The 25401-nt window shown below is 38.0% G+C and overlaps 1 protein-coding gene across 6 annotated transcripts in view; it reads right to left on the bottom strand.

The window, feature by feature from the left end:
- Positions 1-25401, bottom strand: part of kiaa1109 (KIAA1109 ortholog) — a 439747-nt gene that overhangs the window by 107854 nt on the left and 306492 nt on the right. For all 6 annotated transcript variants that reach the window (XM_063046524.1, XM_063046528.1, XM_063046526.1 and 3 more), the window contains 6 exons: positions 24233-24391; positions 19715-19890; positions 19203-19378; positions 17760-18469; positions 15276-15521; positions 13978-14071 (listed from right to left, as the gene is read on the bottom strand). In XM_063046524.1, the coding sequence (XP_062902594.1) occupies positions 13978-14071; positions 15276-15521; positions 17760-18469; positions 19203-19378; positions 19715-19890; positions 24233-24391 (1561 nt within the window). The remainder of the gene's footprint in view (positions 1-13977; positions 14072-15275; positions 15522-17759; positions 18470-19202; positions 19379-19714; positions 19891-24232; positions 24392-25401) is intronic.

Genomic DNA, 25401 nt, shown 5'->3' with positions numbered 1-25401 from the left:
CTTTCTGGTAAACTTTGACAAGATGCTACACAAGGGGTTGTAAGTCAGAATTTGTGCACTTTATAGGTAAGGAGGAAGGACTGATCAAAGGAAAGAAAACAGAGGTTAGGGAAAACAGGATATTTTCAAGCTGGGACGTTGTGACTGGGACAGAGCTTCAAGTGTGATGGGCTAAATAACCTTATTCTATACAGGTGGTCTCCTCGTTATGATCAACCTTGTGATGGAAATTTATCTATTGAGAATTTCTGAATCACTGCACAGATATTTACAATACAGAATAAAATTTACGTGAAAAAAATACACAAGTATCTCATTTCAGAAATTTGTGATAAGGACCATTTTCTAGGAATATAACAGTCTCCCTCTTCCACATTAATGTAATCATCTGTACTCTGTTGAAATGTGAACAAACTTTACACAAGGTCAGCACTCACCTATACATTACATTACATTATTCTAGATTTGCATGCATTGAATTTGGACTTGTACTGATCACTCATTAAATTAAACTGCTGTATCGCATCGCAGGACTATACGATTTACGAACTGTACTAAAAGTAAATAAAACATTTTTCTTAAAACACAAAATATTAAAAAGTTAAAACTACAAGTTAGTTCCTCCATCAAAGTCTTACCATTAGTTAATATTATTAATTTTCTATCTAGTTTTAATGCAACATAAAGCATAACATTTAAAAATCAAAACGCCTTTTCGAGGATTGATTTAAGCATAACATTACAACATAATATTTGATCAGGTGTATCACTTCGTTAATATTTCTGCTAAGTTAAAAATGCAAATTGAAATCATGCTAGTTTAACATACAGAAATTCTTGTTTGACTGTACTTGTAGGTGAAGTAGGAAAATCCTCCAGCCTATGCAAGATGGTTGTAGAGAAAGCAAGAAAATAAAAGAAGAACAAATGAAGTATAGACATTCATGCATAAATCGTTATTCAAGCAGTGGAACCGTTAGTATGCAGATCTCCTTTTATTAACATGCTGTTATATATCACACAAAGGCTCAGTGAGATACTTAAATTTGAATGGCAAAATTGCATTATGTGCTGAGTGGGATATGCAGAACATTCCGTGGCATGAGGTTATTAAATGTATTTTCAACTTTTTCGACTATAATACCACACAGACTAAGGGTTACCACATCAATAATAAAAGAATAGTAAATTTATAAATTAAGAGGGAATATATTAGCATACACTTATAATAAAATCCGTTTTTCCAAAACATAATCTGAAACACAAGACCATAAAGTGTATAACAGATTTAAAAGAAAATATGCAAGTTAAGAAAAAGTTAGATTTAAAATAAAATGACATTAATTAATAGCTTAGTAAACATCCAAAACTCAATCCCACAGAGAAGTATCTAGTCTAATATAACAGACCAGAAGTCAACTGCACAGCCACCACTAAAGTCCAAATGCTCTCATTTACTATTTCAGTATTTTATTCATTAATACTCCACCATCAAAAATTGTCATTATTAACATTTTATCTTCAGACATTTGGAGCATGGGATCATGTTGCATGAATGGTTGCAAATGGTTGAGTATTTTTGCAAACTAATTTGCTGGAATTGAGGGATCTGAAAAATGAACAATTTGTTGGACCAAGTGGAGGAAGTGAAGACAGTGAATTACAGTTACAGGTGGGACAGAAAATGAAATAAAATTGTATTGACGAGAAAAGGACAAATAGAGAAATTAAGCAGCTAGCAAATATCCAGCCACATATTGAAGGGGTCAGGACATTTCTCTAGTTTTAAAAGTGAACAATTGGTATTCATTAATCATTACAAACGTATAGAAGCAAGGAGCTTATCAAAAGAACCTTCATGATTTTGACAGCCAAAGGGGCAGAGTTAATCCTTGAAGAACCGTGCAGTAAATGGCATACCAAAATGAAAATTGCTTCTTGATTTTATTTAAGCTTAGCATATTCTGTTTGTTTGCAATAATGGGGATGAATGCAAAATATATGAATGCTTTCATGATTTCCATATTTACAATATTTTCACTAACTCTATGGAAGACTAGTTTATTTTTGGCATTCCGTTTTTACATACCTCTGTAAAAAGAAAATACATTATTAATTTCTGAAATACTGTGGCAGTGAAGCAAGCAAATTAGTCAACATCCAGCCTGTTCTTAAAATAATCGGGACATGGAGTCCAATTTAAAATCAGGATGAAGCAGATAACAGCACAAATCACTCTGCAGTGACCAAAGGCTCACAACCCAGCATTATATCTTTTATCTTGCAAGCTGAACCCCGCATACTTCTACATTCAGGGACCCACTATCATGCAGTAAATGTCCAAGGTGTCAATCCTAGTTTTTCCAACATATTTAAATAAAAAAGAACCAGATTTAATGGCAAATAAAAATAGTCTAATTTCCACTAAGATTATCATGCCTATAAAAAAGCATTCACACCCCCTCCCGAAAGTTTTCAAGTTTTATTATTTTACAACAGTGAATCACAGTGGATTTAATTTGGCTTTCTCGACACTGATCAACAGAGAGACTCTTTTGTCTCAAAGTGAAAACAAATTTCTACAAATTGGTCTAAATTTATTGCAATCATTAAACACAAAATTACTCACCCCCTTCAATCAGTATTGAGTAGATGCACCTTTGGCAGCAATTACAGCCTTGAGTCTGTGTGAATAGGTATCTCTATCAGCTTTGCACAGCTGGACACTGCAATTCTTCTTTACAAAACTGCTCAAGCTCTGCCAGATTGCATTGGGATCGTGAATGAACAGCCCTTTTCAAGTCCAGCCACAAATTCCCAATTGGATTAAGGTCTGGACTCTGACTTGGCCACTCCAGGACATTAACTGTTTTTGTTTTACAGCCATTCCTGTGTAGCTTTGGCTTTATGCTTGGGGTCATTGCCTTGCCGGAAAACAAACCTTCTCCTAAGTTGCAGTTCTCTTGCAGACTGCATCAGGGTTTCCTCCAAGATTTCCCAGTTTTCCATTTTTTCTTAGAGTGTAGTGGGTTTTTTTCTTCTCGTTTTAAAAATTTAGTTTTCTTTTCCTCTATGAACTGATAAGAGGAGAATTAGTTGTCTTTCTTTTTTATTGTATATCACTTATTTGCTTAATACTATGTATGATTTTGATAATGTCTATTTCACTTTCTGTTTGTATTGTTATCGATATATATATTTGAGATAATTCTCCTCTTGTTTGTATATATGCTTTTTCTAAATCAATAAAAATAATAAAGAAAGAAAGATTTCCCAGTATTTTGCTGCATTAATTTTACCCTCTGCCTACACAAGCCTTTCAGGGCCTGCTGCAGTGAAGCATTCCCACAGCATGATGCAGCCACCATCATGCTTTATGATAGAGATCGTATGTTTTTGATGATGTGCGGTATTTGGCTTATACCAAACATAGCGTTTAGTCTGCTGACTGAAAAGCTCAATTTTGCTTTCATCACACCATAGAACCTTCTTCCAGCTGACTTCAGCATCTCCCACAGGCCTTCTGGTAATCTCTAGCAGAGATTTCATGTGGTTGTTTTTTCCAACAGTGGCTTTCTCTTTGCCACGCTCCCATAAGGCTGTGACTGGCGAAGCACCCAGCAACACTTATTGTATGCACAGTTTCTCCCATCTCAGCCACTGAAGTTGGTAACTCCTTCAGATCTGTCATAGGTCTCTTGGTGGCCTGTGCCATAGCTGTGCCATATTTCTTTTCTTGATTTCTTGATGATTGACTTAACTGTACTCCAAGGGATATTCAGCGACTTGGAAACTTCCTTTTAATCCATCTATTGACTTGCGCTTTTCAATAACATTTTTGCGGAGTTGCTTGGAGTGTTCTTTTATCTTCATGGTGTGTTTTTTGCCAGGATACTGACTCACCAGCAGTTGGACCTTCCAACTACAGGTACATTTTTACTACAATCAATTGCAACACCTTGACTGCCCACAGGTCTCCAAAAATAGATCTCCATTTAACTAATTATGTGATTTCTAAAACCAATTGGTTGCACCAGTGACAATTTGGTGTGTCATATTAAAGGGGATGAATACTTATGCAATCAATTATTTTGTGTTTTATATTTGTAATTAATTTTGATCACTTTGTAGAGATCTGGTTTTACTTTGACATGAAAGAATCTTCTTTCTGTTGATCAGTGTCAAATAAAAGCCAAATTAAATCCACTGTGATTCAATACAACATGAAAACTTCCGGGGCGGAGGTTGGAGGGTGAATACTTTTTATGGACGCTATATATCAGTAATATAACTTCCTATGTAGTTCAACTTCATCCATCACAAAGCACCTTAACAAAATAATTATTTCCCTGCTCTGGATCACCGAATATCAACTAAAACTGGGTTTGTATCACAAAAACTAAGTCTTTGTTAGACATTAGATAGAAAATAGAAGCACAGCCTGCAGAATAATGAACTGCATATTATGTTAGAACTCAAATTAATTAGGGTGGTACGTTTTCATAGCAGTTAGTAAAATGCTACTGCAGCGTTAGCAACCCAAGTTCAGCTCAATCGCTATCTATAAGGAGTTTGTACTTTCACCCTGCAATCGTATGGGTTTCCTCCAGGTGCACCATTTCCTCCCACTTTCCAGAGGTACATGTCAGTTGGTTAATTGGTTACCTGAGTGTAATTGGGCAGCACAGGCTCATTGGGCTAGAAGGGCCTGTTACAGAGCTGTATCTCTGAATACAAATTGAAAAGGTCTTCCTTTCAACAACCCAGTATCCCCAGGAAGTCACTCGATTAGGAGTGAAAGTTTATTAAAATTAATTAAAAGCAAAAATGCAAGATCTGAATTTATTAATTAGCGAAGACCATAATTTCTGTGATGACTATTAGGACGAGCCGTGCAATAAACATCACCTATACTGTTATCGAGCAAGATGCATATTCAACTGATTTCACTTTGTGGTTATGTATAACTTAAATAATCCAAAACTCCTTCCCAAGTAGTCAAGATATTACAAACATAGGAAGACAGCTTTTCTGTTATTCTCCATTCTCTATTTTGTCACAAATTGAGAACTGAACTTTGGTGCTGTTTCTTTCAGATTCCGGTTTAACTAGAGTGCTACATACTTAATCTCAAAAGTGTATTTGAAGAAAATTTTACTCTTGAAAATTAAGTGATAATGTGAAAACAAGCATGAGTGTTTCTTGAATTAGTTGCAAGCAAAAAAACAAATCAATGCGTTATGAAGTCAAGTCCAGCAATAGTGGGCACCACAGTAGTGTAACAGTTAGTGCAGCACTATTACAGCTTGGGGTGTTGGAGTTCTATTCTGACGTCTTCTGTGAGGAGTCTATATGTTCTCCCCGTGAATGCATGTGTTTCCTCTCAGTGCTCTGGCTTCCTCCCACAGTCCAAAGATGTACTGGTTAGTAAATTAATTGCTCATTGTAAGTTGTCCCATAATTAGGCTAGGGTTAAACTGGGAGTTGCTGGCAGCATGGCTTGAGGGCCAGTAGGACCTATTCTGCATGATATATAATAAATAATAAATAAATAAACAATTGTCAGCAGCTACTCAATCTAATTAGGGAATGTCTTAGATCACTACTCAAAATGGCACCAAAGCATTGCCAACAACATTTTCAAAACTTTAATTTCATAGTGGTTTAAATCTTCTATCTGTTTTTCAGAAAAAAATGACAGGTGAAGTAAATAGTTCAGGCTATTTTCTACCACATTTTAGTTTATCCCATTGGCAAGAAGCAAATCATAGAGGGCAGATATAAAAGAAATGCAAACAAGAAAATGTACCAATTGATGTACTTACTAGCAACTGAACACTCAACAAGAGTGGCCTCCATTGTCCTGACATCCAGTGCTTCAAAGTCTATAGAAGCAGGTGTTTCTGTTATGCCATGTATTCCCGTGGAAATTTATGTTTGTTTCTGGAAGCTACCTAGAAAGTCTCTACTGCAATTAAACTCCGCTCTCATTTAGCAAGGGCATCTGTTTTTGTTCCAGTGGAAAGATGCAGCTCAGCACTGTGGTTGGCAAAACTTGAATGTAACCAACCAAAACATCTGAACTTAATGGGGAACAGAAAACCTCAACATGTTTTTAAGTTTGATACGACTACCAACTTGTAAAGCATAAGACATAATTTAAAGCTTCCCGAATAATGGAAACAAAAATTTGCATCTGAAAATAAAGGAAAATGAATGAAATTCCTACAAAGCCGTCAAAATCTTAGTGCTCTGAGAAAAGATAATGCTTGTTTGATCTTTTAAAGCAGGAGTTCTTAACCTGGAGTCCCCTTGGGGTGGGGGGGGTCTGTGGATGGATACCAAGAGGTCCGTGAACTTGGATGGGAAAAAAATTTGCATCTTTATTTTCACTAACCTCTAAATGAAATTTAGCATTTCCTTCAATTATGAATATAGGCACCAAACCACAGTAGTATTAGTGAGCTATGGAAGCTTTAATTCCACTTGCAACGAACTATCTTTGTGAATCGGGATTTTTAACACTGATAACCATTAAAACAAAAAGTTGAAATCAACTGAATGTCCAACATGACATGCGTGTTGCTTTGTCAAAGACCACCCCACAGTTTAATGTTGATGCCTTCACACTGATATATCTTTACAAAATAAAATTTAATTTTATCTTAGGAGGGAGGGAACGTCGACTCAGACCATGAGAGGCCTGCGTCGGGCATTTTCATGCCTTGCATGGCGCAGATTGGAAGTCTGTGTGGGGCATCACTCCTCGCACAGACACTAGAGCAATGTGTGGTTAAGTGCCTTGCTCAAGGACACAAACACGCTGCCACAGCTGAGACTCAAACTAGTGACCTTCAAATCACTAGAGGAACGCATTACAACTTGGCCACGTGCTCAACACAAATAGGTAATTTCATCTTACCTATATTTTAAATGTATAGTCTTGATACTTAATGCATTAATAAAGAAGCACATATATTATTACTCAATCACAAATTTGCTTTTTTAACTATTTTGTTATCTCTACTTCAATATAATTGGTTTCTTTCGGAATACTATGCACTTTATTACATATATTTAAATATATTATTCTGAGAAGGGATCCATAGGCTTCACTGGACTGCCAAAGGGGTTCAAAGCATAAAAAAATTAAGAGATTCTTAGATAGGTACATGGAGCTTAGAAAAATAGAGGGCCATGCGATAGGGAAATTCTAGGCAGCTTCTAGAGTAAGTTACATGATTGGCACAACATTGTTGGCCGAAGGGCCTGTAATGTGCTGTAAATTTTCTAAGTTCTATGTTCTAACCCCTGTTTTAAAGGGACAGAACACAAGACTGTATCTCATAATAAGATCTCAGGTACTACCTTATCATCACTACTTATCACCAATACTTATTGGTAAACAAAGCATTAATGCTACTTTCAGTTATTACTATTGGCGACCATGAGAACGTAAAATATATTTTCACTTTGCTTTGAGGCTGTCCGCAGATTCCAAACGAACAGAAGGGGTCTAAGATACCTACAATTTGTTGTCATTGGCAAACTTGTAACAATCCTCCTTTATGTTGGACAAATAACCTACTGCCATCAGTAATGATTAAACTGTTTAAGTGTATTTAACATCGGTCACGGTTCAGTTGGGTGCCTCCTTGTTTTACGCGAAAAAGGAAAGGGTTCATGCTAACTGAAAGAAGCTGCAGAGGGTCGTAAATTTAGTCGACTCCATCTTGAGTACTAGCCTACAAAGTACAAATGACATTTTCAAGGAGCAGTGTCTCAGAAAGGCAGCATCCATTATTAAGGACTCCCAGCACCCAGGCATGCCCTTTTCTCACTATTACCATCAGTTAGGAGGTACAAAAGTCTGAAGGCACACAGTCAGCGATTCAGGAACAGCTGCCTCCCATCTACCATCCGATTCCTAAATGGACATTGAACCTGTGAACACTACCTCACTTTTTTTAATATATATTATTTCTGTTTTTGCACGATTTTTAATCTGTTCCATATACGTATACCGTAATTTAACTATATTTATTTTTTCTCTCTTCTTCTATATTACGTATTGCATTGAACTACTGCTGCTAAGTTAACAAATTTCACAACACATGCCAGTGATAATAAACCTGACTCTGATTCTGACATACTAGACTGTTGAATACAAAGCACATGCTAACCATACAATGCAGAACCAGAGGCTTTATTTATTTTATTTAGAGATACAGCATGGAACAGTACGTTCTGGTCTGGCAAGCTGCACTACCCAGCTACCCACCTATTTAACACTAGCCTAAACACAAGAAAATTTACAATGACCAATTATCTTACTAACCGGCACATTTTTGGACTGTGAGAAGCAACTGGAGCACCAGGAGGAACCCCAGGCGGTTCAAGGGATGAACGTACAAACTCCTTACAGATGTTGCCAGAATTGAACTCGGAACTGCAGAACTTCCCAAGCCATAATAGTGTGGCGATAACTTCTATGTCACTGCGCACCCAACAACTTCCAACTTTTCACCTTTCTTGTCAAGAGTAGAGTAGGCTACTGTGGGCTGGACTGAGTGCACACATCAACAACAGAGTTACTGTTAAAAAGAACTTTGCAGTTTTTCTTCCAGCCTCCTGTCTGTCCTTGATAAGTTCCTTGGGTATTCAAATAGGCCAGTGGGATTGGCAGTTCTGAAGAACTTGGATATCATGCCTGTTAGTGAACTGCCAACCGTTCTGCACTCTTTCCATCCACCACATTCTCTTTAAGTCATGGTTTCTCCGCTGGGGCTTGGTTTTCAGGAAACTGCTGCACAGTTTATATTCGCCTGAGGAATGAAGCTTCCAATCCAGGACTGGCCAACATTTCTGGTTAATTAGTTCCTCAATCTCCTGGTCATTCTCATTAAATCTGTCATGGTTCTTCATGGTAGAAAAGGCAAGAGTCGCTTCACAGATAACAATTAACCTGTCTGGCAGACTACAGTCTATGTGGCTTCAAAGCTGTGTGTCAGACATGGCATAAGCAGCAGTGGGGCCCCACAGGGGACAGTTTTGGCTCCCTTCCTGTTTATCCTGTATACCTCTGACTTTAGATACAACTCTGAGTCATGCTATCTGCAAAAATTCTCTGATGACTTAGCATTAGTTGGGTGTATAAAGGGAAGACGGGAGGATGAATACAGGGCCCTGGTGGACTTTATCAAATGGTGCAGTCTAGATCGTCCGCACCTCAACATCAAGAATGCAAAGGAGACTTTAGGAAGACTAAGCTGCACTGCTCCCTGTTACTATTGCTGGTGAGGATGTGAATGTGGTGAGGATCACAAGTACCTGGGGGGGGCACCTGGATGACAGACTTGAGTGCAGCACCAACAAAGAGGTTGTGTACAAGAGAGCCAGAGTCGCTTCTATTTCCTGAGGAGACTGAGCTCCTTTGGAGTACGCAGGGCTCTCCTACACGTTTTTACCAGTCTGTTGTTGCCAGTACAATCTTCTATGCGGTGGTGTGCTGGGGCAATGGCATCAACACAGGTGATGCCAACAGGCTCAAAAAACTGATTAGAAAGGCTGGCTCTGGTATATGTAGGAGTCAAACTGGACGCACTGGAGGCTCTGGTAGAACAAAAGGACCCTACGGAAAATCCTGGCAATTCTGGACAATGTTTCTCACCCTCACCATGCCACCTTGGCTGAACAGAGGAACACTTTTAGTGACAGACTAAGACAACTGCACTGCTCCAAAGATCGCTATGTGAGGTCATTCTTACCCTCTGTTTATCAGGCTCTATAATGAGTCAACTGATAGACGAGGAAGTGATGACCCCCTCCTTTTAGACAGTTTGAAGTAACTTATCTTTTATTCTTTCTTACTTCTCTTCTAATATTTGTATATTTGTGCACTTGTAATGCTACTGTGACACTGTAGTTTCCTTTGAGATCAACAAAGTATCTATCCATCTACAGTGTTTTTCAGCTTCTGTTACTGGGAGTCAAAAGATCCAGATGTGAGGTGCTGTTCAATATCAATCTTGCAGCAACATTTACGCTGAAGCTGATGTTTTGGAACCAGTTGATAGAGATAATAGAGCAAGTTGGACAATGCTCTGTCCAGCATCCATTGGTACCAATCATGGCACAGTGAGGTCTCTCGCTCAGACTACCCATAGGTTTCAATTGGTACATTTAATGTCAGAGAAATGTATACAATATACATCCTGAAATTATTTTTCTTCGCAAGCATCACAAAAACAGAGGAGTGCCCCAAAGAGTGAATGACAGTTAAATGTCATATAATCTAATGGATGTCAGTGCTTCTTCCGGTCATGAGGTTTGAGCTCACACAGAGACAAGAGATTCTGCAGATACTGGAGATCTTGAGTAACACAGACAAAACTCTAGATGAACTGAGCAAGTCAGGGAAATGAATCATCGATGTTTTGGGCCAAGAACTGAATGTCAACTGCTCATTTCCCTCTATCACCCCTTCTTAAACTCACAGTCATATTGTGCATTCAGGAAAAGGAGAGCATACCTCTGTGATATTGTATTTGAGGCTGTCTGTAAGAAAGGAGATAGATTCACATGGACTAACTACAAATGGCTCTCCCTACTACAGGTGCACATTCCTTTATCCGAAATTCTGAAATCCAAAAAGCTCCGAAAACAAAGTTTTTTTTCACCAACAGCTGACGTCACTCAGGTGTGCAAAGGCAGCATTAGCAGAGGCCGCCAGACGTCAGTTGTGGCTCAGCACTCGTAATGGTTACACGTGCATTTGCTGTTCGCTGATATTTTGTGTTCACTGTTGACTTTGTGTTTAATTTCACTGCAAAAATGTCAAAAAGAGCTGCAGATACCCCCATAGGTAACAATGAGAAAAAGAGAAGGAATCTTCTCTATCAATAATGCGGAAAGTGGAGTTATTGCAGAAGCTTGATCGTGGTGTGTCTGTGCGGCATCTTACTGATGAAAATAGTGTTGGAACTACCACTGTATATGATTTAAATAAACAGAAAGACAAGTTACTAAAGTTTTATAGTGACAGTGACAGAGACGTTCTACATTTATTCCAATAAGTCATTTACCATGTGTTTGATTCGGTTCGTTTAGAGCTGTATATTTTTATGTTTTATTGAATGTTTTTGTTGGAAATAAAATTTCTTCTTGTCTTTATTCCCTAAAGAAAACAGTATAACAACTATTTACATAGCATTCACATTGTATTAGGTATTATAAGTAATCTAGAGATGATGTGAAGTATATGGGAGGATGTGCGTAGGTTTGGTGCACAGCTGGGTCTTAAAGTCCACCGCATTGAGGTGAGACAGGTTAAATAAGGGACTTGAGCATATGTGTTTCTTGGTATGGATAGAGGTCTGAGATCCGAAAAATTCTGAATTCCAAAATGCAACTGGCCCCAAGGATTTCGGATAAGGGATTGTGGACCTGTATTTGCCACATGGAAATTCATTGCTGGAGTTACCCTCAACTCCCTCCCACATCTTCCAGAATCCAAACAAAAAGTGCTCTGTAAATCATAGTATAAATTCCATCCATCAAGAATTGAGTACACATGATCTCAGCATGCAGCAATTCCAAGAGAGATACAGGGAACACTACCAACCATCATATGTGGCCTTTCATGACCTCACTAAAGCTTTTGACTCTAATAACATGAAAGGAATTCTGAAGCATTCTCCTCTAATTCAGCTGCCCACAGAAATACATCACCATCTTATGGTATAAATGCCATGATTCTAACCAGCACATCTACAACAGAGCCAATCTCAGTGAAAATTTGTGTCAATGTAGGCTGTATTATGCTCAATTTTCCATTGATCACTTTTAAGTATTTTAACACCATCTTTAATGCTTTGTATTCCCAAATACATATTCTATATATTTTTGTAAAACAAAATCTTATACATGCTTAGTTGACAAGGTAGATTTGCTGCTCTGCCAAAGTTATTAGAAGACTACCCTGGGCCACTCTCTTGCTTTAGACTTTGGCATAGACTCTCACTGGGTAACCAGCTCTCAACACTTCACCATCACTGCATACATAATTAGAGGCTTTTGCAATGCAGGCAGCTTATTGCATTCACAGAATAACTTTGACAACCAGGCTCACTGGCTGTCAAAAATGGCAGTATTATTAAACCATATGAAATCATTGACTTTCATGAACATTTTTTATTCTGGAATCAATTAAAAAGTAATAATATTGTTTCATCATTAAATATTTGTCACATGGTGTGAGCAGAATTATCTGCAGCTTAATGTGAAAAAGACTAAGGAGCTGGTGGTAGACCTGAGGAGAGCTAAGGTACCGGTGACCCCTGTTTCCATTCAGGGGGTCAGTGTGGACATGGTGGAGGATTACAAATACCTGGGGATACAAATTGACAATAAACTGCACTGGTCAAAGAATATTGAGGCTGTCTACAAGAAGGGTCAGAGCCGTCTCTATTTCCTGAGGAGACTGAGGTCTTTTAACATCTGCCGGACGATGCTGAGGATGTTCTACGAGTCTGTGGTGGCCAGTGCGATCATGTTTACTGTTGTGTGCTGGGGCAGCAGGCTAAGGGTAGCAGACACCAACAGAATCAACAAACTCATTCGTAAGGCCAGTGATGTTGTGGGGATGGAACTGGACTCTCTGACGGTGGTGTCTGAAAACAGGATGCTGTCCAAGTTGCATGCCATCTTGGACAATGTCTCCCATCTACTACATAATGTACTGGTTGGGCACAGGAATACATTCAGCCAGAGACTCATTCCACCGAGATGCAACACAGAGCGTCATAGGAAGTCATTCCTGCCTGTGGCCATCAAACTTTACAACTCCTCCCTTGGAGACACCCTGAGCCAATAGGCTGGTCCTGGACTTATTTCCTGGCATAATTTACATATTACTATTTAACTATTTATGATTTTATTACTATTTATTATTTATGGTGCAACTGTAACGAAAACCAATTTCCCCCGGGATCAATAAAGTATGACTATGTGTATGACTATTTTGCACTAGAAATATTCACTTAGCAAAAGAAAATGTTAATTATGTAACTTAAATAAACCATAACTCCATTTGTCTTTCTCCCATGAGCCAATACCTCCCTTTTTAATGGAGACTGCCTGCTTGCATCAGGTGAAAGTAGGTTAGGCTCACTGCAGGCTTCACAGACAAGAGCCACTCATGTGAACAGACAAGAGCCACTCATGTGAACAGTCAACCTATACAGTACAAGGTAGCCACAGAAGACTGTAGCAGGGTAGTACATGTCCATGGTAGTTTAACTCCACATCAGCAACAGAAACCAAACCTCTTGCAGGGATAAATAACATATCACAATTTGGCCTGCTGTGTTCACCAGCAACTTTTATGTGTGTTGCTTGAATTTCCAGCATCTGCAGAATTCCTGTTGTTCACAATTTAAGTGCTGGAGCTGGAGTGGAAAATTTGTTCAAATCTCAACCACAGCATTATTCAATGCAAAACTGTATCATTCAAGGCTGTCCTCCTGTCCAAAAATGCATTTGGTAGATCAGTGTTCAACTGAGAATCATGATTTGAAAACTGACGAAGAATTAATGCTCTCATGTGCCAAATTTAAAGCACTTTATAAACTATTGTATCAACAGCGATCACAACTTTCAATTTTCCATACAAACTCCTGGAACAAATTTAATATAAAAATAAGCTAATTTATAGTTTATATGCGGGATGTTAATGTCAAAACATGGATAGCTGCTTTACACATAAAAGCTGCTCCCCACATCACTAATGCTTTGGCAATATATTTATCTTCATTTAGAAAACAAATTGGATGCATAATTGCCTATAACATCTGAGGCATACAACCAAAAAGACTGGCAAACTAATTCTGTGAACCCCTATCAACACCCCTGCATTTTTAAAAACTTCTGTAATTAATTTTCTTTTAACAGCTGACCCAAAGAACAGTCTTTACTCACTGAATGTTTGGTGTAATTCCTTCCAGGAGGACGATGTTTACACCACCTATGTGAGCAGTTGCACAGGTTTCCGTCATTTTTTGGTGCAAAACATCTGAATTAAAAATAAAATTAAACATTATCCTATTCTTAATAAATAAATGTCTTGTACAATGTTACGTTGGAACAATTTTATATTTTATTATAATTCCAAATAGTTTAACTAACTTGTTTCTGGTTCCTTCACATCAATCACTTTACACTGTCTATCTAAGATCCTTTCTTTTTCTTTCCCAAATATAACTGGCAGCAGGCTGGTTTATTTTTGTGTTTGGATGTTGATATTATCCAATTTGTATTTCTCGAATATTATGGATTTATCTCTGATTTCCAGCATTTGTACTTTTTTAATTTAATGTTTTCCATAATCTATGTGGTGAAAAACTTTAACTTGACAAGAATTTACAAAATACACATAAAACTGCTCAGACTTCGATATCCAACATCATAATTTTTTTTAGTTTTAAGTATTGTTGACACCTAACTAATTGATATCAAGCTACAGTCAGATAGCATCTATGGAGAGAAATACAGTTACTGCTTCAGGTTCATAAGTTATAACTTAATTATGTTTCAAGTTACAAAGGCACAATAGCTAAAAAGAACAAGGTTGGGAAAAGCAACAATTAGAGGTCCTAAATTGAGAAGGGAGAGATTTGATAAGAACCTGAGGGGTTTCTTTTCACCCAGAGATCATCAGCATATAGGATGAGCTGACGTAGAAAGTGGCTGAGGCATTAACATCATTCAAAAGGCACTTGGACAGGTACATGGATAGAAAAAGTTTAGAGGGATATGGACCAAATACAGGCAAATGGAACCAGCATAAATGGCAACATTTTTTGGCAAGTATCAGTTAGGCCAAAGGGTCTACTTCTGTGCTGTAGGACTCTACGAAAAGCCTGTAATATGGCACAGAAGGATTGATGCTATTGACAGCTGGGAGATGGATCACCACCATTTGGGTTTCCCCATCTCTCCTCGCTTACACCCAGCCACAGACACTTCCTGCGCTCTCAGCCATCTCCCCTGTGGTGTAACTTACAACACGTTCAATTTCTAAATTTTCTTAGCACTGACAAAAAAAATCATCGACTTGAAATGTTATGTTTCTCTCTTCATTGGTGCTTTTTATATTTCTAGCATTATCTGTTTATGTCCCAAATCTATAAAATAAGATGTGTTTGTTGAAAGGCTACAGATCCTTCAATTACCATTAAATTTCACTGACCCATTGTTCAAATATTTGATACCATTACCTTTCATCTTCTCTTTCACAGTAAAACTTCCATGGATCTTCTTAAGCTCTGCTTCCATTGTTAAACCTCCAATGTCTGCTTCTAGATGAGTACGGTTCACCATACCAACTCCAAATACTATGAGGGTAACGTGCTGAGGTTCAGAATTCACTAAGCTGCGCTTTCTTGATAATTTATTAGGACTCGAGCACTCTTGTTCATTTTCAAAGATTACTTTGCAAGCAGGATCAGTGGGACTTCGACCACCTAGGGTAACAGATAAAATAGTTCATTTAGAAGGTATTACATAGCATTATACTGCACAATCATACAAAGCACGATGCTTTCAGCTACTGGAACCCCAAACTACAAATCTACACACAACTAACATCGAAATCTTTAAAATAAAATGTTCCATAAATAGGTCTTTTCTGGATCACCACTTCTTTTTTGCTTAAGTATCTCTGAAGTGTGTTTGGAACTTCTTTCTACATAATGCAGTGTTTTAAAAACAACTGGTTCTTTCCCATGACTCACTTAAATAAGAATGGATTGCAAAGTTGGTATTAAATTTGACAAATTGGTGAAATGGAGAAAGTGTCAAAGATAAAGTTCCTTTGCATAAAATATATATATTAAGTAACATATTAACAAATAACTGTGATTATGCTATGTAATTTACTTTCTTTGTTATCTTTGTGAAAGGACCATAAAGATTCTTGTGGAGGTTTGATAAATTTGTGTTCATGTTATCAGTAGAGATTGTGAGAAAATACAGACAATGTAATAAATCATCAGGCGGTATTTAAGTTTAAAACCGTAATCTGCTGTGCAATGCCTCTGAAAATTTAACTCCAGCAGCGACAATGAAATGTATGTGAAGCTTGCTTATGGCTTTGGAAGGTCAAACATCAATCCAAAAAGCGGTAAATATAAAAAGCTGCCTCATTGGGTCTCTATTTCCAGTCAACAAACAGGCTGTCAACAGTCAGCCTTACTATTTGGGACAGCATCATGCAATTTTAAAGTTTTCTATACACATAAACCTCCGTTTATTCCCCTCCATAGATTCTGCCTGACTTACTTCATTCTTCCAGCAATTTGTGTGTGTTACTCAAGAAAGTTACATTGCAGCAAACACAAGGAAGATGAGACAAGAGTCTGCAAATTATATGCAACACCCTGGTTAAGAGTTTACTGCTAATGTATAGGGTAGTTCATTTAATGGCTTTCTGTGGGAGCAAAGTGTTCTGCTGGTAGTGTTTAGGTTACCGTTAAAGATAAGGTGTTGTGATGTTCAGCTTAGGAATGTCGATTCAGCCAATTAGATTGGTGGAACTGGGCTGAGAGATTTTGTGATGGAAATGTGGGGAGGGGTCTTTTCAGTAGGAGATGGAGAAAGAAGAATTGGCTCGAGGGAACCAATTTGATCCAACTGGAACGTGCGATTCGTTGGAGTCCAAGATGGAAAATTCTATCAGTGATCGATGAATAGGAATTGGCGCTGTGAGTAAAATGGACACATCCAGCTATTGGAAGATCTGAACTACAACCTTGTGGACATTTGACTGTTTCAATTATAATGGGCCCTTCTGTTTTTTTTCTTCTTTAATAATTGTTGGGTAAGTTGACACTCATAAATATACTTTCTTTATAATTGTATGCAGTGTACGATCTGTTATTTTTTGCCATTTGGCTAATTGCATAGGGGCAGTATTTACACAGTATTCACAGATCAAGGTTCAGGTGGTTGAGACATCCAACTTCCCAGTTTTGGTGGGATCCAAGTCATACCAACCCTAGACTTATGGAGTCTGTAAAGGTGGTTTTCTCACTGCTGAGTCCGGTGGCTGTTAGCGAGGGGATAATGAGCCATATCTCTAGAGAGACCCGATAAAAAGGGGTTTCATATAGGTCGCAAACAACAGGAATACTGCAGATGCTGGAAATTCAAGCAACACAACTCAAAGTTGCTGGTGAACGCATGGCCTTTCATATAGATCAATGCTTTTCAAATGGTGTATGGACAAAAGATTTTACCCCTTAAGTGGAACAAACTCAGTGAACTAAATACTCCCTTATCTAACTTTAGAATCTAATTGCAAACAACAGGAATTCTGCAGATGCTGGAAATTCAAGCAACATACATCAAAGTTGCTGGTGAACGCAGCAGGCCAGGCAGCATCTATAGGAAGAGGTGCAGTCGACGTTTCAGGCCGAGACCCTTCGTCAGGACAAAGTGTCCTGATGAAGGGTCTCGGCCTGAAACGTCGACTGCACCTCTTCCTATAGATGCTGCCTGGCCTGCTGCGTTCACCAGCAACTTTGATGTATGTTGTTAGAATCTAATTGCTAAGGATATGCCAGCAGCAATTATACAAGTCACCACCTGGAAGTGATAAAACACTGAAAAAAGTTTTAAGTTATTTATATGGCATCTGAGGGAACAGAGCAAACTTTCAAATCTGATTTCTACTTTAAAAAAAAATCATAGACTGATCCTACCTGGAGGCTCCAATACATCTGGAGAAGATTTTTCAAGGATACCCGTTGGATCTGAGATTAATGAATAAAAGTTAAGCAGTTTGTACATGTTCTGCCAACACTCTGCAGAAGGCTCACTTTGTTCAGACACAGTGATTGAGTCAGAGTCATCCATATGAATAGTCACATGGTCCACTACATCCTTTGATCCCTTCCTGGAAACCTTTGAGGTTCTTCTTTGTGTTGGACCTGATGAATTCTTATTTCGTGTTTCTCTTTTATTGTTCTCATTTCCAAGTCTTTTGCTTGCTTTTGTGCTATTTCCTCTGACACCTCCATTAAGACTGCCACGAGAACTGCGACTGAAATCTGATGAACGGAAATCCCGATGTTTTCGTGTTTTGAATGTTGGCGTGGGAGATACAGACCCAGCTGTGTATCTACTCAGTTTAATGTCTGTTTGAGTAGCCTTTATATCATCGACCATTGTGCTAAATTGATGGATGAGGCGGACTAATGCCATGTCCACGTGCTGGCTGATAGACTGACAGGAGATAGTAAAGTTAACATGGAAGGTGTTCTGATGATGTCTATTAAGTTCGTGGAATGCAAGAGTATTTGTTGAGTTTTGGTTATAAGTTGGCCTGTCCATCACAATAGCATTTATGCAAAAGGTGTTAAACATCAAGGCTGGTTTGAAGTCAAGAGGTGGAAGATTTATCATGCCCTGTCTGAAAATCAGAAGAGATGAAACAGATAGGAATTCTGCACTCAAGCTGAAATGTACTTAAATAAAAATGCATTATTATTTATGCATTGCATATAATTAAACTATAAATTAAACTTCTGTAGTTTGTCAACTGAAGTCAAGATTTACATTAGAAATAAAGGTGGATCTGTCTTGGGTTCACAAGACAGAAGTAAAGCCGTATGGCGATTTTAAGACCCAAGTTTGCTTTGATGTTGGTACAAATTGTGTCATAATGCAGATTATAGACAGTAATTCTGATGTATTTGCACATAAAGTGAGGCATTAGGTCAAGCATCTTCACCAGATACACTGTAGCTTTCCTAGATGGTGCCTCACACCACCACCATTCTCAGGGCAATTATTGCTGATTTTGCCATGAAATACATTCCTGAAACAAAAATAGGAGTGTGACTCAAGACGAGTTAGAGCTTGAATTATTTTATCCCAAGAATGAAAACGTATGTGGTGCAGATTGAAATTCACATTCAACAACTATGACGACTGCTTAAGAGGTACGTGGTAACCTAGAGAAATGACCAATGAAAATTTTTAAGATCAATGATAGGAACTTTGGTCAGCTTTCTGCTCAAATAAACTAAACAGCTGAAGATTAAAGTATTGAAGATTGGTGACAGAATGGTTGTTATCTTTATTATTAATTCAACTGTCTTTCAACTCTATTAGAAACAAAAATGGCACTTGAAATTAAATACCTTCTTTTTCTTCTGATCTTTCTTTCTTTCGATGTATCAGAATCAACAATATCGGCTCTGAGACAATCCAGGCTTCCAGAAAATGACAAATGTTTCCCAAAATACATCCCATAAGTTAAAGGTACAATATCTTGTGATTGTATTCCGGTGTTGCTCAGTAAAGGCTTAAACACAACCTAAGAATAATGAAAGATGAATAATATTTTAAGTTCAATAAGTAATTTTAAATCTGTACTTTTACTTCAATCTTTATAAAATTAAGTCCAAAACAATACTGTGAATTTTAAATTTCAGATAGCAAGTTGAATAAAATGATTTTAAATGAAAAATACAAGTTTACCAAAATACTATTTCTGAGAGATGGTCCATGCTAATCTCAGAACGATCAATTGTACATAAGACTGAGATATTAAATGAAACTGAAACATACTTATACAAATGTAAAAATAAAGATCGACTGTAATAATGTTAAATGTGCTTATGACCTTAAAACTGTAGGATACTTCAATTACCTGTGCATCAGCCAGCTGAACAGCAGGAGGGCCTTGATTACCCTCCTCAATACCAACAATTTCATCCTGACTGGTGCTATTCTGTGACTGCGTGCCATCCAAAGTGTTCTGATCACTGGACAGCATTGTATTAAAGTCAGATGCAGATTGTATTGTTGGAAGATTATACATCAAACCTATGCAAAATATTGAAATATATTTAAACCAAAGTGGAAAATGTTTTAGGGATATAGAAATAGTTTAACAAATAATCTAACTCATGCCAGCATGCACAACTGTTTCAAATGTAAATCAAATCAATTCAAAATAAGCCACATAATCATCTTGGTTTTACATGTATTTCAGCGTATGTTTTATCTTATTTTGAGATACAGCACGGAACAGCCCTTTTGGCCCTTCCAGCCATGCCACCCAGCAACCCACTAATTTAACCCTAGTCTAATCGGAGACAATTTACAATGACCAATTAACCTACTAATATACTAGCATTTGCTCATGTCAAAGCATTGTTCGCTTTTCTATTAAAATGCATAAGCTCACATACCCCAAATCATGCCACCCCCATTTTTCACATAAATCTTAAATGTATAACTTCTCTATATTCTTTTCTGGACTCTTGACACCGAATCTTTCCAGCTAGCCACTTATCACCAAAAAAATTGGATACTGTTTTTTCATCTAATTCATTAATCTAAATTGTGAATAGTTAAAAATCAAGTAATGGCCCTCGAATTTAATAGACACAAGGTAAAATGGTTCTATCCTATTTTAAAATGTAAACACATCCAGAAATGGTAAAGCCAAATCACATGTAAAACCAGTACTCTATGAAAAGAAACTTAGATTAAAACTTTGCTTCTTAATACATATAGATTAAGACTGAATATTATTGTTTGTTGTGGTTTGTGGAGAACAGTATTTTTGTTCCTTTTATAATGAGACACTGCATACTGCAGTTGGAATATGCAGAAATGAGCCAGGTCTTCCAATGCCCTAAACTAGTTATAGCTGCAACTGTTGGTGCCTACAGCTTTTACTAATTGGAATTTGATTGAATGGTTACAGGTGCCAAGCTCTGCAGTCTGGTTATTTCTGACATATATGCACATTTCCTCCTAAAATTCCAATGAATTGGTGAGCACCTCAGAGAGCCCAGCTGACCAGGAAGTATATCCAGGTTACTGTGTCAATGGAGCACCACCACGACTGGCAATCCTGAGCTGAAAATTTGGTGCATTCATTCTACTAAAAAGTCAGAGGTATACTCGTGTTTCCAATATACAAGTCTTATACCTTTTTTGCAAACCTCAGCCTCACAGAAGCTCTAGATCTCTCCTAATCTCCAGCCTTCTTCCAGCCCCACCAACCTCCAGTCCCAAGCAATTTGCAGCCTCCTCCCAGAAACCGCTACCTGCCAATAGTGAGTCTCCTGTAATCTTTTATACCTCCAGCCTATCTGCAGGCCTTTATTTTGGGGCCAGTAAAAAGCAATGAAATTCAGGGGTATGGGTTGGATAACTGTGGCTGGGGGCCTACTACCTATAGGATGACCTTACCAAAAACACATTAGGAGAAGGAACATATTCATGTCAGCATGCAAACTGTCATAAAAAAAAAGCTCAATAATTTTGCTTTTACTATTCACATTGAATTGGCAAAATGGCAAGTAATTGGTCTACAATTCTTAAGCTAGGAATCCAATTCAAAAAAAAGCACGATAGGACTAGCAGTGAAGCCTTCTCAAAGATTATAGCAAACACTGAGGAATATCATGGCATACAAAAACATCAATCATTTTAACTTGAGCAGCTAAGTGGTAAAACAACTAACAAAGATAAATGTGAGATACTATACATTCACAGGTATATCACCTAAATTAGGGGGAAATGAGCAATTGGTTAAGCAAAAGCAGTTGGAGACTCAGATGAAGAAATTATTGAAATACATAAATTTAGATCAAGGCAATTTAAAATGTTATTGAAGTACTGGGATCACAAAATTCAAAATTAGTGAAGCTGTGATGCGTACCTACTGGGATCTATTATCGTCACACTTTAAAACACTGGACATTTTACATGTTGTCATACAACATGATATCGTATCTGTTAAATAGGGGCGGGCCGTGGACAATTCTGATTTGATGAAGATGGACGTGAAAGCACAGAGGAACATCTGGAAAAATTTCTGAAATGCTTGTTCGCTGCTGTCGTTACTGTGTAGTCAGGAATCTTTCGGAGGGTAAGCCTCAAATCCCCGGCTTTGCCTGCTGTTGGTGACCGAGAAGGAGGTTGAATCGTTCGGATAGTGATGGTGCTCAGTACTCGGTGTTGGAGAGCTGATCAGAGCTGGAAGTTTTCGGATGACTCCGAGTCGGACCGTGGTCGGGTATGGCAGGGAGAGTTTTTCTTCCTTCTCTCTGTCTGTGTGAGATGTGGGACATTTGAGAGACTTTGAACTTTACTGTGCTCATGGACTTCTTTATCAAGTTATGGTGTTGTTGCACTGTTGTAACTATATGTTATAATGATGTGGTTTTGTCAGTTTTTCCAGTCTTGGTCTGTCCTGTGTTTTGTGATATCACACTGGAGGAACTATTGTATCATTTCTTAATGCACGCATTACTAAATGACAATAAGAGAGGACTATGTGTCTTCATAATCTAACTGATTTCTCAGGAAAGGGCAAATACATTTTTCTTTGAATTAATTGATAACATTAAATCAGAATACTTAATCAGAACATGCATACAGCACTGCAAGGCAATAATTATGAAAAAAATGTTACCATGTTTGGGAAAATAAATCAATGTACCTATAACCTTGATGTTGTAAGCTATTGAATAAACAGCTTTCAGGAAATTGAGATCTGAAATTTAATGCAATGAATTTATTATAACCAGGTTGGTGTCAGGTATGTTACTAATTTACTCTGGAGGGCAGGAAAATCTTATTCTCCAGGTTAATGAAATGATCCTATACTTTCAACTTTGCTCATTTATTTCCATGATGAGAAGAACCAATGAGCCAAACCATAGTGTGCATGCGCCAGTCGTGCATGCAGCCTGGTACAGCCGTTCCAATCTATTCTTACTTTCTTATTCTTACTTTTTAATTTACGTTATTTTTTGTATTTTTTTTCTCACGGTAACACGTCGAAGCTGCACCCTCTCTAACATGCTGGTAGAGAGAGTTTTATTTGGGTTTTTTTGTTAGCACTGGAAATGGTTACATCCCGACACGCGGGACAGAAGCAAGGTCGCATTGTGTATTCCACCGACCAGCAAATACCGGCCGGTTTAGCGAGCAGAGCGGCGGACACCCCTGCTGAAATCCGGAGGAAAACACACAGAAGATGCAGAGGGGGATCACAAAGCCAAGGAAAGAGGACCAGGTCGAGACAACAGAGACTTTTGGAGAAGAGGAGTTTGGTGGTTAATACCGTTCCGGCTGACTGGAAGTGCACTGAGAGCAGTAAGCACCGTGATACAACACTTGGCGGTACGGGAGGTCGTTCCTGCCTGTGGCCATTGAACATGCAGCTCCTCCCGTGGAGGGTCAGACATCCTGAGCCAATAGACTGGTCCTGGACTTATTTTCCATCTGACATAGTTTGCATTTTATTGTTTGATTGTTGGGGGTTTTTGTATTGCTATATTTACGCTCTATTCTTGGTTGGTGCGGCTGTAATGAAACCAAATTTCCCTTGGGATTAATAAAGTATATCTATCTATCTATTTATCTATCAAATGGTCTAATTCTGCTACTATTGGTTATGGTCTTAACTTGGTATGAAATATGTTAAAACAGTGAGATCTAGCCACATTAAAACCACTGAACTATACAGAGAATAATGGCATAGCTAATCTTACCAGATGTCTCACTATTGGCTTAACACCGTATCTTTGGAAGAAAATGAAATTGTGCTGCAAGTTCTACTGCCTCAAGAAAATAGCAATATATTGAAGTACTTAAAACAAATAAAATTACAGAAACTAAAGCAAAAAAAAAAGGATTTGGGATGTGTTTGTAGATGCAATAGTAGCTGTAGGGATACAATAAAGAGAACAACTGAGAGAAAACAAGGCTAGGGCATGATGCAAAATCAGCTGAAATGGTTCACTAACACCTTTTCCTTTTGTCCAACATCATACCTATAACCTTGATGCTGTAAACTATTGAATAAACCGCTCAAGAAATTAAGATCTGAAATTTAGTGCAATGAATTTATTATAACCAGATTGATGTCAGGCATGTTACTAATTTGCTCTGGAGGGCAGCAAAATCTTACACTGAGTTAATGAAATGACTCCATGCTTTCATCTTTGCTCATTTATTTCTGGAAGTGATTTTTCTCAAACCATATGGTTCCTGAGCATTTAATTATTTCTATAACTTTCAATTAATTTATTAACCAATGTTAACATTGGATTCTGAATATAGCATCATTCAGCTGTTTGAATATTAGTTTATTGCATTTTTATATACAGTATATATACCACATGTGCTTCCATTGGTTTACCTGTGGGAAGAGCGTTGTGGCCAGATCTAGGCACTGGTGATTCTTGAGTAATGCTTCCTCGGTTACTCACAGCATTTGACATCCAGTTATAAAAACTGACTGATGATGGTTCAGACAAAAGTGGATGTTCAGACAACATATCTGTAGCAACAGCATTTCCTGAATTTGCAAAATAAGTAGTTAAACAACATCCATGGTCACAATTAGCACTAGAGAAATGGATCTACTTATGAAACTATATATCAGAACAATAAAAATAACTCTTTGAAACACAACAGGGAAAACAGAGTAACATTTTCACATTCTTGGATAGTGTTTTTTTTCTCCTAAAAAAGTAGAAGAGGCTTTACTTTGTGAAAATGTGACAAATTAACGATTTACCTTCTAGCCCTAATCATTGAATTTAACAGCAGTTGCTTTTATTAACTTTAATCTACACTCATTAGGTACACTTTATTAGGTACACCTCGGAACCTGGTGTGGTCTTCTGCTGCTCTTGCCATCAACTTCAAGCTTCAGTGTGTTGTGATTTCAGAGATGCTCTTCTGTGCATCACTGTTGTAATGTGTGGTTGTTGTTGCTTTCCTGTCAGCTTGAATCAGTCTGGCCATTTTCCTCTGACCTCTCTCATTAACGAGGCGATTTTGCCCACAGGATTGCTGCTCACCAGATGTTTTTTGTTATTGGCACTATTCTCTGTGAACTCTAGGGACTACTGCGCGTGAAAATCACAGGAGATCAGCAGTTTCTGAGATACTCAAACCACCCCGTCTGGCATCAACAATCATTTCAAGGTCAAAGTTGCTTAGATCAGGTCCTTTCACATTCTGATTTTTGGTCTGAACAACTGAACCTCATGACAATTTCTGTATGCTTTTATGCATTGAGTTGCTGCCACACGATTGGCTATTTTGATATTTGCATTAACGAACAGGTGTACCTAATAAAATGGCCAGTGTGTACACACCTTACACACACACACACACACACACGCGCGTGCACACACAGACAACATTCAAAGTCCAAACCTACGTAACCGTCATGAGAGGTGGAAATGGGCAAGGCTGGCCATCATGGTTCCGGTGAAGCTGTATAGGCCAATCCCAGTGGATACAGTGGATAGAATGGACGACAGAAACATTGATGAACTCCAACCATACCATCGACTT

The sequence above is a fragment of the Mobula hypostoma genome, chromosome 4 (genome assembly GCF_963921235.1).
Source record: "Mobula hypostoma chromosome 4, sMobHyp1.1, whole genome shotgun sequence".
NCBI lineage: Eukaryota > Metazoa > Chordata > Chondrichthyes > Myliobatiformes > Myliobatidae > Mobula > Mobula hypostoma.
The sequence above is the reverse complement of the archived record's forward strand: the minus strand, read 5'-3'. Positions and strand labels throughout refer to the sequence as shown.